Source organism: Bombina bombina, chromosome 10 (assembly GCF_027579735.1).
Source record: "Bombina bombina isolate aBomBom1 chromosome 10, aBomBom1.pri, whole genome shotgun sequence".
NCBI lineage: Eukaryota > Metazoa > Chordata > Amphibia > Anura > Bombinatoridae > Bombina > Bombina bombina.
This window is the reverse complement of record NC_069508.1, coordinates 193,275,271-193,296,096: the sequence shown is the minus strand read 5'-3', so window position 1 is coordinate 193,296,096 and position 20,826 is coordinate 193,275,271. Positions and strand designations below refer to the sequence as shown.

General features: G+C 40.6%; 1 protein-coding gene across 1 annotated transcript in view; it reads right to left on the bottom strand.

Annotated features, from left to right (window-relative positions):
- The window catches only part of LOC128640796 (ubiquitin carboxyl-terminal hydrolase 24), a 152,644-nt gene that overhangs the window by 10,019 nt on the left and 121,799 nt on the right, over positions 1 to 20,826 (bottom strand). The window contains exon 18 of the mRNA XM_053693216.1: positions 9,336 to 9,467. Coding sequence (XP_053549191.1) covers positions 9,336 to 9,467 — 132 coding nt within the window. The remainder of the gene's footprint in view (positions 1 to 9,335; positions 9,468 to 20,826) is intronic.

Below are 20,826 nucleotides of genomic sequence, written 5' to 3'. Positions count from 1 at the left end.
ACCTCCATGGGAGGCAAAGTTTGTAAAACTGAATTGTGGGTGTGGTGAGGGGTGTATTTATAGGCATTTTGAGGTTTGGGAAACTTTGCCCCTCCTGGTAGGAATGTATATCCCATACGTCACTAGCTCATGGATTCTTGGAACTGTTATCAGGCAGCAGGGTTCTAACAGTGGTTTCTGAGACAGGATCAGATTGAGACATCTTGCAAATGTAAGAGAAAAAAACAACATATAAAGCAAAATTATCAATTTCCGTATATGGCAGTTTCAGGAATGGGAAAAAAATGCAAACAGCATAGCCCTCTGACATAGAAAAAGGCAAAAGGCATATAGGAATGGGTTTTTAAATAATGAAATTGTTTCGCGCCAAGTATGACGCATAACGCAAACTGAAATTTTTTGCCACTAACATCCAGAAATGACATACTTGTGTCATTGAAGACGCAACCTTGTGCAAGGAACTCGGCGTCAACTAAGACGCCAGAAATTACGAATTTGCGTCACGGGACGTACCTTTGCGCCAAAAAAATTCTCGTGCCAAGAATGACGCAATAAACTTTGGCATTTTGCGCCCTCGCGAGCCTAATTTTGCCCGCGAAATTTAATGAAAAAGCAGTCAATTCAAAAAAGACTATACCCCAGGTAAGAAAAAATATTTTCCTAAATATGTTTTTTCCCAAATATGAAAATGAAAGTCTGCAAAAACATAATTTATGTAAGAACTTACCTGATAAATTCATTTCTTTCATATTAGCAAGAGTCCATGAGCTAGTGACGTATGGGATATATATTCCTACCAGGAGGGGCAAAGTTTCCCAAACCTCAAAATGCCTATAAATACATCCCTCACCACACCCACAAATCAGTTTTAACGCATAGCCAAGAAGTGGGGTGATAAGAAAAAAGTGCGAAAGCATAAAAAAAATAAGGAATTGGAATAATTGTGCTTTATACAAAAAAATCATAACCACCACAAAAAGGGTGGGCCTCATGGACTCTTGCCAATATGAAAGAAATGAATTTATCAGGTAAGTTCTTACATAAATTATGTTTTCTTTCATGTAATTAGCAAGAGTCCATGAGCTAGTGACGTATGGGATAATGAATACCCAAGATGTGGATCTTCCACGCAAGAGTCACTAGAGAGGGAGGGATAAAATAAAGACAGCCAATTCCGCTGAAAATAATCCACACCCAAAACAAAGTTTAAATCTTATAATGAAAAAACTGAAATAAGCAGAAGAATCAAACTGAAACAGCTGCCTGAAGTACTTTTCTACCAAAAACTGCTTCAGAAGAAGAAAACACATCAAAATGGTAGAATTTAGTAAAAGTCTGCAAAGAAGACCAAGTTGCTGCTTTGCAAATCTGATCAACCGAAGCTTCATTCCTAAACGCCCAGGAAGTAGAAACTGACCTAGTAGAATGAGCTGTAATCCTTTGAGGCGGAGTTTTACCCGACTCGACATAAGCATGATGAATCAAAGACTTTAACCAAGACGCCAAAGAAATGGCAGAGGCCTTCTGACCTTTCCTAGAACCGGAAAAGATAACAAATAGACTAGAAGTCTTTCTGAAATTTTTAGTAGCTTCAACATAATATTTCAAAGCTCTAACTACATCCAAAGAATGCAACGATCTTTCCTTAGAATTCTTAGGATTAGGACACAATGAAGGAACCACAATTTCTCTACTAATGTTGTTAGAATTCACAACCTTAGGTAAAAATTTAAAGACGTTCGCAACACCGCCTTATCCTGATGAAAACCAGAAAAGGAGACTCACAAGAAAGAGCAGATAATTCAGAAACTCTTCTAGGAGAAGAGATGGCCAAAAGAAACAAAACTTTCCAAGAAAGTAATTTAATGTCCAGCGAATGCATAGGTTCAAACGGAGGAGCTTGAAGAGCCCCCAGAACCAAATTCAAACTCCAAGGAGGAGAAATTGACTTAATAACAGGTTTTATACGAACCAAAGCCTGTACAAAACAATGAATATCAGGAAGACTAGCAATCTTTCTGTGGAAAAGAACAGAAAGAGCAGAGATTTGTCCTTTCAAGGAACTTGCAGACAAACCTTTATCCAAACCATCCTGAAGAAACTGTAAAATTCTAGGAATTCTAAAAGAATGCCAAGAAAAATGATGAGAAGAACACCAAGAAATTTAAATCTTCCAGACTCGATAATATATCTTCCTAGATACAGATTTACGAGCCTGTAACATAGTATTAATTACTGAGTCAGAGAAACCTCTATGACTGAGAATCAAGCGTTCAATCTCCATACCTTCAAATTTAAGGATTTGAGATCCTGATGGAAAAAAGGACCTTGCGATAGAAGGTCTGGTCTTAATGGAAGAGTCCACGGTTGGCAAGTGGCCATCTGGACAAGATCCGCATACCAAAACCTGTGAGGCCATGCTGGAGCCACCAGCAGAACAAACGAGCACTCCTTTAGAATCTTGGAAATCACTCTTGGAAGGAGAACAAGAGGCGGAAAGATATAGGCAGGATGATACTTCCAAGGAAGTGACAATGCATCCACTGCCTCCGCCTGAGGATCCCTGGATCTGGACAGATACCTGGGAAGTTTCTTGTTTAGATGAGAAGCCATCAGATCTATTTCTGGAAGTCCCCACATTTGAACAATCTGAAGAAATACCTCTGGGTGAAGAGACCATTCGCCCGGATGTAACGTTTGGCGACTGAGATAATCCGCTTCCCAATTGTCTATACCTGGGATATGAACTGCAGAAATTAGACAGGAGTTGGATTCCGCCCATACCAGTATTCGAGATACTTCTTTCATAGCCAGAGGACTATGAGTCCCTCCTTGATGATTGACATATGCCACGGTTGTGACATTGTCCGTCTGAAAACAAATGAACGACTGTCTCTTTAGAAGAGGCCATGACTGAAGAGCTCTGAAAATTGCACGGAGTTCCAAAATGTTGATTGGTAATCTCACCTCCTGAGATTCCCAAACCCCTTGTGCTGTCAGAGACCCCCAAACAGCTCCCCAACCTGCCAGACTTGCATCTGTTGAAATCCCAGTCCAGGTCGGAAGAACAAAAGAAGCCCCCTGAACTAAACGATGGTGGTCTGTCCACCACGTCAGAGTGTCGTACAATCGGTTTTAAAGATATTAATTGAGATATCTTTGTATAATCCCTGCACCACTGGTTCACCATACAGAGCTGAAGAGGTCGCATGTGAAAACGAGCAAAGGGGATCGCGTCCGATGCAGCAGTCATAAGACCTAGAATTTCCATGCATAATGCTACCGAAGGGAATGATTGAGACTGAAGGTTTCGACAAGCTGAAACCAAATTTAGACGTCTCTTGTCTGTCAGAGACAGAGTCATGGACACTGAATCTATCTGGAAACCTAAAAAGGTTACCCTTGTCTGAGGAATCAATGAACTTTTTGGTAAATTGATACTCCAACCATGTTTTTGAAGAAACAATACAAGTCGATTCGTATGAGATTCTGCTAAATGTGAAGACTGAGCAAGTACCAAGATATCATCCAAATAAGGAAATACCACAATACCCTGTTCTCTGATTACAGACAGAAGGGCACCGAGAACCTTTGTAAAAATCCTTGGAGCTGTTGCTAGGCCAAACGGCAGAGCCACAAACTGGTAATGCTTGTCTAGGAAAGAGAATCTCAGAAACTGATAGTGATCTGGATGAATCAGAATATGCAGATATGCATCCTGTAAATCTATTGTGGACATATAATGCCCTTGCTGAACAAAGGCAGAATAGTCCTTATAGTTACCATTTTGAATGTTGGTATCCTTACATAATGATTCAATATTTTTAAATCCAGCACTGGTCTGAAGGAATTCTCCTTCTTTGGTACAATAAAGAGATTTGAGTAAAACCCCAGCCCCTGTTCCAGAACTGGAACTGGCACAATTACTCCAGCTAACTCTAGATCTGAAACACATTTCAGAAATGCTTGAGCCTTCACTGGATTTACTGGGACACAGGAAAGAAAAAATCTTCTTGCAGGAGGCCTTATCTTGAAGCCTATTCTGTACCCTTGTGAAACAATGTTCTGAATCCAAAGATTGTGAATCGAATTGATCCAAATTTCTTTGAAAAATCGTAATCTGCCCCCTACCAGCTGGGCTGGAATGAGGGCCGCACCTTCATGTTGACTTGGGAGCCGACTTTGGCTTCCTAAAAGGCTTGGATTTATTCCAGACTGGAGATGGTTTCCAAACTGATACCGCTCCTGTAGGGGAAGGATCAGGCTTTTGTTCCTTATTGTGACGAAAGGAACGAAAACGATTAGTAGACCTAAATTTACCTTTAGATTTTTTATCCTGTGGTAAAAAAGTTCCTTTCCCCCCAGTAACAGTTGAAATAATGGAATCCAACTGTGAACCAAATAATTTATTACCCTGGAAAGAAAGGGAAAGCAAAGTTGACTTGGAAGACATATCAGCATTCCAAGTTTTAAGCCATAAAGCTCTTCTAGCTAAAATAGCTAGAGACATATACCTGACATCAACCCTAATGATATCAAAGATGGCATCACAAATAAAATTATTAGCATGTTGAAGAAGATTAACAATGCTATGAGAATTATGATCTGTCACTTGCTGCGCTAAAGCTTCCAACCAAAAAGTTGAAGCTGCAGCAACATCCGCTAAAGATATAGCAGGTCTAAGAAGATTACCTGAACATAAGTAAGCTTTTCTTAGAAAGGATTCAATTTTTCTATCTAAAGGATCCTTAAAGGAAGTACTATCTGCCGTAGGAATAGTAGTACGTTTAGCAAGAGTAGAGATAGCCCCATCAACCTTAGGGATTTTGTCCCAAAACTCTAATCTGTCAGATGGCACAGGATATAATTGCTTAAAACGTTTAGAAGGAGTAAATGAATTACCCAAATTATTCCATTCCCTGGAAATTACTTCAGAAATAGCATCAGGGACAGGAAAAACTTCTGGAATAACTACAGGAGATTTAAAAACCTTATTTAAACGTTTAGATTTAGTATCAAGAGGACCAGAATCCTCTATTTCTAATGCAATTAAGACTTCTTTAAGTAAAGAACGAATAAATTCCATTTTGAATAAATATGAAGATTTATCAGCATCAATCTCTGAGACAGAATCCTCTGAACCAGAGGAATCATTATCAGAATCAGAATGATGATGTTCATTTAAAAATTCAGTCATGAGAAGGGAACCCCTAGGGGAACCGTGTGCGGGGTGCGCTGAAAAAAGATTAATACGTGGTATTGGTCTAAAAACAAACCATAAAGTTCATGTGAGTTGATAGTGCTGAATCTTGCACTCAAATATACTGGCGGCAAAAGCTCCTCTGGTCTTCGGAAAGGAGATATCTGTAATTAGAGATAAAAAAGAGGGCGCCACATAGGGTGATATTGTTGGATCAAAGTTCAAATGGGTAATTATTATCGTCGCTTACCAGAAAACGATGCACCGTATTGTAACCGGTGCTGACAGGCCGGCTAACACTTTCAGTGGTTAGCACACTGGGTGGCCTCCGGCAGGTTGTACACAGCTGGTACTCAGCGTTCACTTGATTGGTGTGCGTCTGTGCAGCTGCAGCTCACGAGTCAGACACTGTGGTGAATCAGACAATTTCAAACCTTTTGTCAGGGAGGAAGCACTGCAGTGGATCGAACACTTTGACACCTTAACCAGGAAGGCTCAAAAGAGAACAGAGGACAACTTCCGTATATAAAATAAATGAATTTTATTCCAAACAAACTGCTACGCGTTTCTAGACCTACACCGGTCTTTTCATCAGGCATACAAACAATGGATCCATTGTTTGTATGCCTGATGAAAAGACCGGTGTAGGTCTAGAAACGCGTAGCAGTTTGTTTGGAATAAAATTCATTTATTTTATATACGGAAGTTGTCCTCTGTTCTCTTTTGAGCCTTCCTGGTTAAGGTGTCAAAGTGTTCGATCCACTGCAGTGCTTCCTCCCTGACAAAAGGTTTGAAATTGTCTGATTCACCACAGTGTCTGACTCGTGAGCTGCAGCTGCACAGACGCACACCAATCAAGTGAACGCTGAGTACCAGCTGTGTACAACCTGCCGGAGGCCACCCAGTGTGCTAACCACTGAAAGTGTTAGCCGGCCTGTCAGCACCGGTTACAATACGGTGCATCGTTTTCTGGTAAGCGACGATAATAATTACCCATTTGAACTTTGATCCAACAATATCACCCTATGTGGCGCCCTCTTTTTTATCTCTCATTTAAAAATTCATCTGAAAAATGAGAAGTTTTAAAAGACCTTTTACGTTTACTAGAAGGAGGAATAACAGACATAGCCGCCTTAATGGATTTAGAAACAAAATCTCTTATGTTAACAGGAACACTCTACAGCAAATACACTTAGCTTTGGTAGATCCAGCATCAAGCAGCAATTTTCCAGAAGTATCTTCTGATTCAGGCTCAATCTGAGACATCTTGCAATATGTAAAAGAAAAAACAACATATAAAGCAAAATTGATCAAATTCCTTAAATGACAGTTTCAGGAATGGGAAAAAATGCCAGTGAACAAGCTTCTAGCAACCAGAAGCAATAAACAATGAGACGTAAATAATGTGGAGACAATAATGACGCCCATATTTTTTGGCGCCAAAAAAAGACGCCCACATTATTTGGCGCCTAAATGCTTTTAGCGCCAAAAATGACGAAACATCCGGTAACGCCAACATTTTTGGCGCAAAAAAAAACGTCAAAAATGACGCAACTTCCGGCGACAAGTACGACGCCGGAAATAACAAAGAAAAAATTTTTGCGCCAAAAAAGTCAGCGCCAAGAATGACGCAATAAAATGAAGCATTTTCAGCCCCCGCGATCCTAACAGCCCACATGGAAAAAAGTCAAATTTTAAGGTAAGAAAATTGATTATTCAAATGCATTATCCCAAATAATGAAACTGACTGTCTGAAATAAGGAATATTGAACATCCTGAATCAAGGCAAATAAATGTTTAAACACAAATATTTAGAACTTTATATAGAAGTGCCCAACCATAGCTTAGAGTGTCACAAAAATAAGACTTACTTACCCAGGACACTCATCTACATGTAGTAGAAAGCCAAACCAGTACTGAAACGAGAATCAGTAGAGGTAATGGTAAATGTAAGAGTATATCGTCGATCTGAAAAGGGAGGTAAGAGATGAATCTCTACGACCGATAACAGAGAACCTATGAAATAGACCCCGTAGAAGGAGATCATTGAATTCAAATAGGCAATACTCTCTTCACATCCCTCTGACATTCACTGCACGCTGAGAGGAAAACCGGGCTCCAACCTGCTGCGGAGCGCATATCAACGTAGAATCTAGCACAAACTTACTTCACCACCTCCACAGGAGGCAAAGTTTGTAAAACTGATTTGTGGGTGTGGTGAGGGGTGTATTTATAGGCATTTTGAGGTTTGGGAAACTTTGCCCCTCCTGGTAGGAATGTATATCCCATACGTCACTAGCTCATGGACTCTTGCTAATTACATGAAAGAAAAGAAATATACATAAACCTGACTCATGGCAAATATAAGTACAATACATATATTTAGAACTTTATATTAATGCATAAAGTGCCAAACCATAGCTGAGAGTGCCAAAAGACACCCATCCACATATAGCAGATAGCCAAACCAGTACTGAAACAGTTATCAGTAGAGGTAATGGAATATGAGAGTATATAATCGATCTGAATAAGGGAAGTAGGAGATGAATCTCTACAAACAATAACAGAGAACCTATGAAATAGATCTCCCGCGAGGAAAACCATTGCATTCAATAGATGATACTCACATCACATCTCTCTGACATTCACTGCACTCAGAGGAATCGGGCTTCAAAATGCTGAGAAGTGCATATCAACGTAGAGATCTAAGCACAAACTTACTTCACCACCTCCATAGGAGGCAAAGTTTGTAAAAACTGAATTGTGGGTGTGGTGAAGGGTTTATTTATAGGCATTTTGAGGTTTGGGAAACTTTGCCCCTCCTGGTAGGATTGTATATCCCATATGTCACTAGCTCATGGACTCTTGCCAATTACATGAAAAATTGTTTTTCCCTTAAAGGGACACTGAACCCAATTTTTTTCTTTTGTGATTCAGATACAGCATGCAATTTTAAGCAATTTTCTAATTTACTCCTATTATCAATTTTTATTCGTTCTCTTGCTATCTTTATTTGAAAAAGGCATCTAAGCTTTTTTTTTTTTGGTTCAGATATCTGGACAGCACTTTTTTTTATTGGGGGATGAATTTATCCACCAATCAGCAAGAACAAGCCAGGTTGTTCACCAAAAATGGGCCGGCATCTAAACTTACATTCTTGCATTTCAAATAAAAATACCAAGAGAATGAAGAAAAATTGATAACAGGAGTAAATTAGAAAGTTTCTTAAAAATGTCATGCTCTATCTGAATCGTGAAAGAAAAAAATTTGGGTTCAGTGTCCCTTTAATGTGTTTCCAATTACTTTTTTTTACCAGCTGCAGAGTATAAAACCCTTCCCCCTTTCACTAAACATTTGCCGCAGTGTAGCGGTCCCGCTACCTTCATGCTCGCTCCCACCCCCTCACCGGAACTCCTTCAGCGATGGGCCGTCCTTCAGCGATGGGCCGCCCATCCGCCCCCTCCTATCCCTCCCACGCCACCAACGATCGGTTGCTTAGCAGAGGGTATTGCAGGATGCCTCAATATCGAGGCATCATTGCAATACCCCGAAAGCCGCAGGAAGCGCGCTTCCAGCGCTTAAAACCCGAGGACGTGCCAGGTATAGCCTTGGTCGTTAACAACCAGCCTGGCACATCCTCGGTCGTTAAGGTGTTAAATAGCCGTTTCTGCCTGTTGAAACCTCCACCTATATTGAAAATATGACTATGGTTGTATGTTTTGTAGAAAAGCTGTGTAAACAGGAGACAAGTGTGTAGATTAACCTCCCAGTGGTGGTTATTTTTTGTATCCGAAAGAGATTGTTTTGCTCATTGAAATATCCCAGCCTTTATTAGCATTACAATATCTAACTATTAGACTTTGAGTACAAAAAGATAAAATGACCAAGTCTGCTCTTTCTGCAGGGCCAGCCCATTTAAATTGGCAAATCCTTGAGAGTAGTATGTGATTTCTTTAATGAGCAAAAACAGAAATTCAATAAAACATAAGGGAACAATTTCCCATACATTTAATAATCTGCAGTAAGTAGGAAACACATTTTAAAGTAGGAGTGTCCCTTTAACTCGCAAATTGCTATGATTGATAAGTAGTGCAGGAAATTATAATAAACTCATTTATTTATACTAAGGTCTTACTTCACGATCGAGCTCGCACACATCATGGCTGGTGACAAGACATTCCCAGATCTCCTTGGCACGACTCCAGCTTAGGTACAGAGTGGCTTCTTGAAGGAAAAAAGCCAGGAATTTTAGATGGGCCTCTAAATACTGGAAAAGGGAAAAAAATATGGGGTTAACTTTCACTGATCACTTAAAAAAAAAATAGTAATTAAAAACAGAGTTTTTATGGATAATCTTGCAAGTACAATATCCTAAATGCTTATATTGCTTTTTAAATTGTAAGTAAACAAAACAAACATCTGAATTAAATTAAAATAGAAAGCATGACAGGGGATTGTTCAGAATATTAGAATTCTTTGTATTTGTTTATTTTCTCCCTTATCTCCAAACCTGTGGTGATAAGCTATGGTTTAAGGCAGTGTTTTTCAACCAGTGTGCCGTGGCACACTAGTGTGCCATGAGAGATCCTCAGGTGTGCCACGGCAGACTGATAACAGTGTGACATAATTTTACTCCCAGTGCAGGGGTAGTTTGTAGGAGGCATGGCATAACAGCACAATACATACAGTATGTATGTATGTGTATATATATATGCTGTATTAGGCTACAATGTGTGATTTTTTTTAAATTTTGGGATGGTGGTGTGCCACAGGATTTTTTAATGTAAAAAAGTGTGCCATGGCAAAAAAAAGGTTAAAAATCACTGGTTTAAGGAATGGAGATACGATCTTTAAAAGGACACTAAACCCACATTTTTTCAATCATGATTCAGAGCAGCAATTTTAAGCAACTTTTAAGCTACATTTAGGGGGCGATTTAACAAAGTAATCCACCCGCAATTGCGCCCAAAACTACGCATACGACCCTATCTCCATATTTATGTAATCAATCTGCGCCTATAATTGCGCAAATCTGAAAGAAACTTCTTCGCACTCCCCTAGGCGCACGGGCACGCTACCAAGTGCATCAATATACATTAGTAATAGGCGTAAATTCACAGCCCGACCTACAAATACGCACAGTTTCTTATTTATCATTGCGCCGATAGGGAACTGAAATTTCTCCTTATATGGCGTGTTTTATATTTCGCCATACATACATAGGCGAACAGCATCATACATTTTTTTACAGCTTGCGATGGAGTACTTTCTTCTTTTAACTGCTTTATCCAATTTGCGCTTCTACAGGTGCATAGGGGTACCAATAATTTTCTTGCCCGTTGTGGTCTTAATAAGCCTTGACTGACGAATATATATTGTGGAAAAACACAGCACGGAAACATTATTAAATATGTCAAAAATAGAAAATATAACTAACACATTATTAAATTAGGTACTGTACCTAACTGCACAAATTTAAGAGATATGACAAATACGCGCAAAATAGATACCTAAAAAAACACATCTTTAATAATCAAGACATGGCGGCGTAAATATTAATAGGGATGTACTATGATAAATACGGAGTAAATGCTTTTTCCGACAGGCGAAATATATCATTATTACGGCCCAGCTTGCCTTTTACTCACCGCACAAAGTTAGGTCTATTTTTTTTTAATAAATTCAGGGGCACGTGTGCTTCTCTGGAGGTGAGCTGGGGCGCAGTTACAGGCGAAGCACATAGACAGTTCGCCTAGCCTTTGATAAATCGCCCCCTTAGTCACCAATCAGCAAGCGCTACCCAGGTGCTGAACCTAAAATGGACCGGCTCCTAAGCTTTCATTCCTGCTTTTCAAATAAAGATACAAAAAGAACAAAGAAAATGTGCTAATGAGAGTAAATTAGAAAGTTGCTTAAAATTGCATGCTCTATCCGAATTATAAAAGAAACATTTGGGTTTAGTATCCCTTTATAGTACATTTTTTCCACTAGACTAGTAGCTTTTAACCCCTGACTAGTAAACTATAGTGATATTTTCCACCCCTGTGCATGTATGTTTGTATGTATGTTTGTATGTATGTATATATAGGGTGTGTATGTACATTGTGTGTACGTACAGTGTTTACATTGTGTGTGTGTGTGCACATAGTGTGTGTACGTAGTGTGTGTGTGTGTGCACATAGTGTGTGTACGTACAGTGTGTGTGTGTGTGCACATAGTGTGTGTACGTACAGTGTGTGTGTGTGTGCACATAGTGTGTGTACGTACAGTGTGTGTGTGTGTACGTACAGTGTGTGTGTGTGTGTGTGCACATAGTGTGTGTACGTACAGTGTGTGTGTGTGTGTGCACATAGTGTGTGTACGTACAGTGTGTGTGTGTGCACATAGTGTGTGTACGTACAGTGTGTGTGTGTGCACGTACAGTGTGTGTACGTACAGTGTGTGTGTGTGCACGTACAGTGTGTGTGTGTGCACATAGTGTGTGTACGTACAGTGTGTACAGTGTGTACAGTGTGTGTACATAGGGCTAGATTTATTAAGCCCTTACGGCAGCAAGTTCTCTCAAGAACTTGCCCGCCGTCATTTATCAAGCAGCGGTCACCAGACTGCTGCTTCCTGAGCCTCTTCGCCACCTCTAATCTGGCGAAATTCAATCTCCTCGGTCTAGTCAGACCGAGGAGATTGACAGCTCCTGCCCGCGCATGATTGGCTGAGCGCGGGCAGGAGGCAGGATTGCACGCGAGCGCAAAATTGCGCTCGTGTGCAATGCCGAATACCTGCGGGTATTTTCGCCCCGCCACAGGCGAGCTGAGGCGTACAGGGGCACGTATACGCGCCCCTGTACGCCTCAGCTTTAATAAATCTAGCCCATAGTGTGTACAGTGTGTGTGCGTGTACATAGTGTGTGTAGGTACAGTGTGTGTGTACGAAGATTGTGCCGGCTTCTAAAAAAAAATAAAAAAAAAATATATATATATATATATATATATATATATATATATATATATATATATATATATATATATATATATATATATATATACACACACACACATACACACACACACACAAAACAAGGAAAACAAATTATGCTTACCAGATAATTTCCTTTCCTTCTGTATAAGGAGAGTCCACGGCTTCATTCCTTACTTGTGGGAATACAGAACCTGGCCACCAGGAGGAGGCAAAGACACCCTAGCCATAGGCTTAAATACCTCCCCCACTTCTCTCATCCCCCAGTTATTCTGCCGAGGGAACAAGGAAAAATAGAAGAAATATCAGGGCATAAATAGTGCCAGAAGAACAAAACCAAAATGTAAGTCCGCCCAACGGAGAATTCGGGCGGGGGCCGTGAACTCTCCTCATACAGAAGGAAATTATATGGTAAGCATAATTTATGTTTTCCTTCTTAATATGAGGATAGTTCACAACTTCATGCCTTACTTATGGAAACATATACCCAAGCTCTAGAGGACACTGAATGAAAACAAGAGGGTAAAAAGAGAAGTGGACCCTGTTCTGAGGGCACCACAGCCTGCAACAACCCTTTCCCAAAAGCTGCTTCTGCCGAAGCAAAAAACTCTGAATATGTAAAATTTTGCAAAAAATATGTAAGGAAGGTAGTTGCCCTACAACTCTGATCCCTAAAGGCCTCGTTCTTAAAACCCAAGAGGGAGCTACAGCTCTAGTTAAATGAGCCTTAAGCCTCTGAGGAGGTTTGTGTCCCGCTGACTCTATAAGCTAAGCAAACATGCTCCTCAGCCAGACAAACAAGCAAGTGAACAAGGCTTCCTGCCCCTTACGCTTCCCAGAATAGACACAAACATGGTAAAAGTTTGACAAAACTCCTTTGTAGTCTGAATATAGATCTTCAAGGCCCAAAACACATCCAAGTTATGAAATAACCACTCCTTCAAAGGAGGAGGATTAGGACACAAGAAGTGCCCACAATCTCCTGATTAATGTTGTGATCTGAAACAACCCTAGGAAGAAAACCTAACTCAGAGAGAACAGCCTTAGACACATGAAAAACTAGGTAAGGAACCTCACATTGCAAGGCAGCCATCTCAGAAACTCTGTGCGCTGAAGCAATAGCCAGTAGAAAAAAAAAACTTCCAAGACAGAAAATCTTAATGTTAACTCCATGCATAAGCCCAAACTGAGCTTTCTGCAAAACTTAGAACAAGATGTAAACTCCAAGGAGAAGCATTAGATCTAAACACAGGCCTGATCTAGTCAAAGCCTGAACAAGACTGGACAACTGGAAGCTCTGTGAGCCTCTCGAGCAGTAAAACAGATAGGGCCGAAATCTGTCCCCTAAGGGAGCTAAAAGAAGGCCCTTCACCACAGCATCCTGGAGAAAGGAAAGGATCCTGGAAAACCTGGCCTTATGCCAGGAGAATCCACGCTCTACATCCGCACCCCATATGATAGATGCGACTATACACCGGCTTATGAGCTAGAACGAGTTTATCAACATTCTATCAGAAAAACCTCTCTTGACTAAGACTAAGCATTCAATTCCACGCAGTCAGCCTAAGAGAGTCTAGGATGTGATGAACACAAGGACCTTGCTCCAGCAGATCCCTGTAACAAAGTCCATGGAGGCGAAGCCCCTAAACTGTGACACAACTCTAGATATAAATGGAGCAAACTGTCACACTGACGTCTGCTCCTGCTAGGATCGACCATCCACAACAAAGAGCGACATGGCCGAAAAGAAGAAAGCTAAAAGAAACCTCTAAAGAATGCTAGATGTCTAGCATATTCAGGATGAAAAGGCCGGAGCCCCACCTGGGTTCAAACCCACCTTCTGCAACAGAAGCGGTGGAGCTAACACTGAAGCCTTGAAAGCCTGATAAACTTCCCCATCTGACACAAACATTCGAGCAGGGAATGATTGTAGAGGACATCCAAACCTGAAGAGTACGCTCAGAGGGGGTCGCTGGCAATGAGCCAACGTGGGCTACCGCCCACCACCAAAAACATGAGACCCTACCGGTTAGCAGCAGGAACTCTCCTTCAAAAGAAGGTCTCTCCACTGAGAGGTCCCAACTGGTACGAACCCAGAAGACCAAATCCTCCAAGCAGAATGCTCACTGAGGAACCAAAGGAATAATCGGAAGGAATCTCCCAACCCACGGACCTCCCTAGGACACTCTCTCCCCACGGACAAGGAAGCGACAAGGTCAAAACCGCCCCAGGAGAACTAAGAAAACAATTTCTCAGAACAGGGAGATCTGAACGGAACACTGGGAATTTACTTCCCCCACCGATATTCCATGTAAGTCTGTTAATACAGAATCAACACCATGCAGAAGTCAAGGCCTCGGCTGAGTCTTTCACTCTCCACCCCCGCGTCAACAAAGACCAGAAGGGGGCTGGAGGGCATAAACCGATGGTAAATTAGCAAGATTTCAGGATTAAACGAATTCAAAGGAAAGGATTCAATGCTAAGAATTCAGCTTGATAGATAAAAATCCCTGACCCTAAGAAAAAACAGTATCCAGATCCACACTGGTGTCGACACCAGCAACTCAAGTCTATATTTAACTCTGAAGATCGAAAAGACACGAGGAAATCCATAAAAGTCTATTAGCAGGCGAAGGTAAGAAACCCAGAAAGGCCTAGACCTGGGAACTACTGTAAAATCTGGAAGCAGGATACTGCCACCTTAAACCCCAGATCCCAAGAAGTATCAGAACGAGGTTTACAGTAAGATACAGTTCCTAAGAACCGAATTTGCACAAAAAGGATGAAACAGGAAAGACATTCTTCAGAAACAAAAAGGTAGGGGAAACCTTACATTCTCCAGCAAAAAGAAGAACTAATAAGCTCTGCTTAAAAATCATAGAACCCAATTAGGACGGGAAGACCCTCCCCCTATTAGGGCATGTACCAACAGTGGAAGAAAATATTCCCGCAGTGTGATAGATACCGGGACAATGACTCCAAAGGTCCCTTGTCTTCTCTGACAAGACAATTGCCCAGAAAAGAATCCTAGTTCTGGCCTCTAGGACCCCTAGACCAATATGATCCAGTATCAAGCACCCATCCCAGATAATATCTAAACAGGTCCAGCCTGTTAACTAGGATAGATGGGCCTGCTTTACCTGAACTCCTTCTCCTAAGTAGAAAGAAGGAACATACCTAACTAGTATCCACAACAGGTCCAGTCTGTCATCTAGGATACGACGTATCTTCCGGAACACTCCCGGGCTTAAACGAAACTTCTTAAGTTCCAGCAAAGCTAGAACAACTGAATAATCAAATTAAAGAAATTAAGCACGAGGCTTAACATTTTCCTCGAAAATATATCACCCTGAGCAGAAATCTATAAGCTTCCACCGGAACAATCTCGACCATCAAAGCCGATAGTATCAAAAATCACATGTGATTAAACTTCTTTCTAAGAAGAGTTTCTAAAACAATCCAGAGCTAAAAAAATAAATAAAAAATATCCGGAACGGAATAGCAAAGTAAAGGAAAAAAAAGGCAAGCGCCCACAAGTGATAAGCTGAAAAGGAGTGTGTAAACAAAAACAGGTCCTGCTTGTCATACGACACAACCCCCCATAGAGCTCGGAACTAGGATTCTAAATAAACTATAAAACAAAAAGTAAAACAAGATGCCAAGGAATATCACCATCCTCTACTCGTCTAGTTAAGATCGTTATCCGATTTAGAGGACTGAGATTCAACTGACAGAACAGTACTGGAAACCTCTAACATCGCCAAAACCTCACTCAGAAGTAAACGCAGGCGTGCCAATCTAAATCTAAATGCTAAGCCCTCCGCAGTCAGAGGACCCAAGTCAGCAAACTCCAACCCTGGAGGTTCTCCCTCTGAAGCCCCAGAGGGAACCGCATCCCCAGAGGACTGATCAGATACAATCATTATTTTACACGAATGTCCTTGGGCAGGAGAGCCTGAATTAACCCTTCGCTTGCGCGTAGTAGCAGGAATAGGTAACATTGCTAAGGCTGTAGAGATGGCTATGCAGAACTGCGTAGTAACCTCTGGTGGAAACAAATCCCTTACATGCGAAGGAGGATCGGAACTCTGGAAAACTGCATATGTAGGAACAGAATCTAGGGAACACACCTCACTGGACGAAGAGTCCTCAGAGGCGGATGGCTCAGTGGTCTCTAACATCTCAACATTGGTTGATGAGAACACTCTATTGTGGCATACGGAACATAAATGAGGGGGCTGGATTACCCAGGCATCCTCACAATATACACAGGTATCAAATTCTGTATCGGAGGGATCCCCCAATGGCTGGGGCACTCACCACCTCCTATGACCCAGACAGATAGAGAAGATGCTCCTCTCCTCAGACACCCGGTCAGGAATCAGAAGTGGGGGAAAAAACGTGACCATTCCTGGTCACATGGTGCTCATGCAGGACCTGCCCTGCTAAGGAAAAAGTGTGCAAGCTTAAAATAAAGAAACTTAGAAATCAGCTCTCAAAATTAAAATAACCTGTACGTTCTGTATCAGCCAAAGAGCCCAAATGTTCTTACACATAAGCAGTCGAAATAAAAAAACAAATATCATTAAAAAAAAAAACAATACTCCCCCCTCAGGAGATATTAACCCTTGATTCCATAAAGCTAAAGGAGTCCCACTGTGACCCTGTCTTCTATCGTTAACGTGTGTAAAATAATGAAAAAAAACTTGAGTGAAGAAAGCAGGCAGCAAAACTCGTCAACGCTGATTGCTTAATGAGCTGTTAATATGAGTCTGGATGGGTTCGCAGAAAGACTCTCCCTGCATCTCCAGACTAACTTTCAACAATGCTCTTATTGAGAGGCTGACACGACTACTTAAAACTCCAGTCCCATCTCGAAGGGCAGATACCCTTCCCAAGGAATTACTCAGAAATCGTCTGATACTTCTCTGCCAACCTCCTGGGACGAAAGGCAAAGAATGACTGGGGGTGGAGGGAAGTGGGGAGGTATTTAAGGCTTTGGCTGGGGTGTCTTTGCCTCCCCCTGATGGCCAGGTTCTATATTCCCACAAGGAAAGAAGCCATGGACTCTCCTCATATTAAGAAGGAAAAGGAGACAGCACTCTCAGACCGGACCGGGTACACATCCCATGAACCCTTAACAGGCTCAGCTTTTTGGTGCTGTAGCACTCTCTTAAAGCTTTAAGGGAGTGCTATAACACCAAAAGCTGAGCCTGTTTAGAGGTCATGGGGTGTGTACCCGGTCCGGTCTGAGAGTGCTGTCCCCTTTTCCTTGTTTTGCATATGCCCAAGGTGATTACATAAGTCTGTGAACCCTGACTTGTACCCAGTTTGTTTGATTAAGAGCTTGCATTTGTGTGCGTGGCTGCTTTTGTGTGGTTGTATTAGGGACCCAGGTTTTTGGAAGAGACCTTGACGTGGTACCTGGGCTTGTCCCATTTGGCCAAATGCGGTAACTGACTTTTTCTGTGTCGTATTGTGTATGTATATATATATATATATATATATATATATATATATATATAAAAAAGTTGGTATAAATGTATGCATATAAATCTCCTGCTGGGTTAGCCATATGGCTCAATCAGACACCATCTCAGAAGCCCTTTCAGGCTTTGACAAACAGTAGTTAGGTAATAACCCTAATGAGTCAGAGCTGGTACGTATCTTGCTAAATACTTACCCTATAATTTCAACAATATAGATATAGATAATTTTAGATATAGATAATTTATATGCTAAATGAGTGTCAGAAATGTATAAATAGAAATACTCAGATGGGGTAGCTATATTTCTTAACCAGACACCCCCAAAGAAGTCCTGTCAGATTCTGACAAACAGTAGCTAAGAAACAACCTTAATAAGTCAGAGCCAGTGTTTATTTTACTTCAGATCTCTTTTTCTTTCACTTATTGATCTGAGCAAGGTGACATGCTTTCAGCGGCCGGTGAAGCACGATTGCAATTCCCTAAAGGGGATAATATAAAATAGACAGGGGGAGAGAGTTGTTATATACACAGGCTCATAACCCACAATCTAGAATTTCTGTCTGCAAAATCTAGGCATATTTCTGACAGGATATTCCCATCTAAGCCTTAAATACATTACTCACTGGGGCTATAGCACAAAAGTGAATAGCTCAGCTGACGTATCACTGATGATATGATTTTCTTACAGCCTGCTATATTTGTGATATATACTTGTAATGTTATGGTTACCAGACCTGTTGCTAGGATTCAATATATATCATAAGATTATAACCAGAATATGAATATGAGTCATAACACTCCTCAGCAATTCTTAGCAAGTAATTAGTGGCGCAGAATTTCACTTACTAACCTACTCTCGAACAGCAGCTTTCTGATCCCCTCAGTTTAACCCCCCTCCTTGAGAAGGGCTATGAGATGTACCCCCTTTAAAATTCCAGACAAAATTTGCCTCTTACTAGCAGTTTTGGTGTTCAAAATGTAGGCACACTTCTGACAGGATCAGTTAAGCCTTAAATGTAGTACCCACTGGAGCTATAGCACAAAATCTAATAGCTCAGCCATCATACCACTGATATCAGGATCCCCTCTCAGCCTGTTATATTGGTATATATATTTGTTATGTTATGGTTACCTGACCTGTTAGAATTTAATATCTATCATTAATTTTTATAACATGAATATGAGTCATAACACCCACAATAATTTAGAAAGTAATTATTAGTGCAGTATTTTACCTACTATTCCGCTCTTGAGATATAACTTTCTGTCCCCCCCCCCCCCCCCCCTCTCTTAGGAAGTAATCTGAGGTCCATGCGCCCTTCTTCCCCTCCCAATATTCCAGATAGAATTTATTAGCCCTATAAACTACTACTTGATTTTGAGCATGAGAGGCCTTACAAGTTAGATTATATTTATTGAGAGCCCCTACTGTGATTTGAATTCATGTTATAGTTCTTTTTCAAAGAGCATAATATGTATATCCTATGAAAAACATAATTTATGTAAGAACTTACCTGATAAATTCATTTCTTTCATATTAGCAAGAGTCCATGAGCTAGTGACGTATGGGATATACATTCCTACCAGGAGGGGCAAAGTTTCCCAAACCTCAAAATGCCTATAAATACACCCCTCACCACACCCACAAATCAGTTTAACGAATAGCCAAGAAGTGGGGTGATAAGAAAAAAGTGCGAAAGCATAAAAAACAAGGAATTGGAATAATTGTGCTTTATACAAAAAAATCATAACCACCACAAAAAAGGGTGGGCCTCATGGACTCTTGCTAATATGAAAGAAATGAATTTATCAGGTAAGTTCTTACATAAATTATGTTTTCTTTCATGTAATTAGCAAGAGTCCATGAGCTAGTGACGTATGGGATAATGACTACCCAAGATGTGGATCTTCCACGCAAGAGTCACTAGAGAGGGAGGGATAAAATAAAGACAGCCAATTCCGCTGAAAAATAATCCACACCCAAAATAAAGTTTAAATCTTATAATGAAGAAAACTGAAATTATAAGCAGAAGAATCAAACTGAAACAGCTGCCTGAAGTATTTTTCTACCAAAAACTGCTTCAGAAGAAGAATACACATCAAAATGGTAGAATTTAGTAAAAGTGTGCAAAGAAGACCAAGTTGCTGCTTTGCAAATCTGATCAATCGAAGCTTCATTCCTAAACGCCCAGGAAGTAGAAACTGACCTAGTAGAATAAGCTGTAATCCTTTGAGGCGGAGATTTACCCGACTCGACATAAGCATGAAGAATTAAAGATTTCAACCAAGATGCCAAAGAAATGGCAGAGGCCTTCTGACCTTTCCTAGAACCGGAAAAGATAACAAATAGACTAGAAGTCTTTCGGAAATTCTTAGTAGCTTCAACATAATATTTCAAAGCTCTAACTACATCCAAAGAATGCAATGATCTCTCCTTAGAATTCTTAGGATTAGGACATAATGAAGGAACCACAATTTCTCTACTAATGTTGTTAGAATTCACAACCTTAGGTAAACATTTAAAAGAAGTTCGCAACACCGCCTTATCCTGATGAAAAATCAGAAAAGGAGACTCACAAGAAAAGAGCAGAAAATTCAGAAACTCTTCTAGCAGAAGAGATGGCCAAAAGAAACAAAACTTTCCAAGAAAGTAATTTAATGTCTAGTGAATGCATAGGTTCAAACGGAGGAGCTTGAAGAGCCCCCAGAACCAAATTCAAACTCCAAGGAGGAGAAATTGACTTAACAGGTTTTATACAAACCAAAGCTTGTATAAAAACAATGAATATCAGGAAGAATAGCAATCCTTCTGTATAAAAGAACAGAAAGAGCAGAGATTTGTCCTTTCAAGGAACTTGCAGACAAACCTTTATCCAAACCATCCTGAAGAAACTGTAAAATTCTTGGAATTCTAAAAGAATGCCAGGAAAAAAGATGAGAAAGACACCAAGAAATGTAAGTCTTCCAGACTCGATAATATATCTTCCTAGATACAGATCTACGAGCCTGTAACATAGTATTAATCACAGAGTCAGAGAAACCTCTTTGACTAAGAATCAAGCGTTCAATCTCCATACCTTTAAATTTAAGGATTTGAGATCCTGATGGTAAAAAGGACCTTGCGACAGAAGGTCTGGTCTTAACGGAAGAGTCCACGGTTGGCAA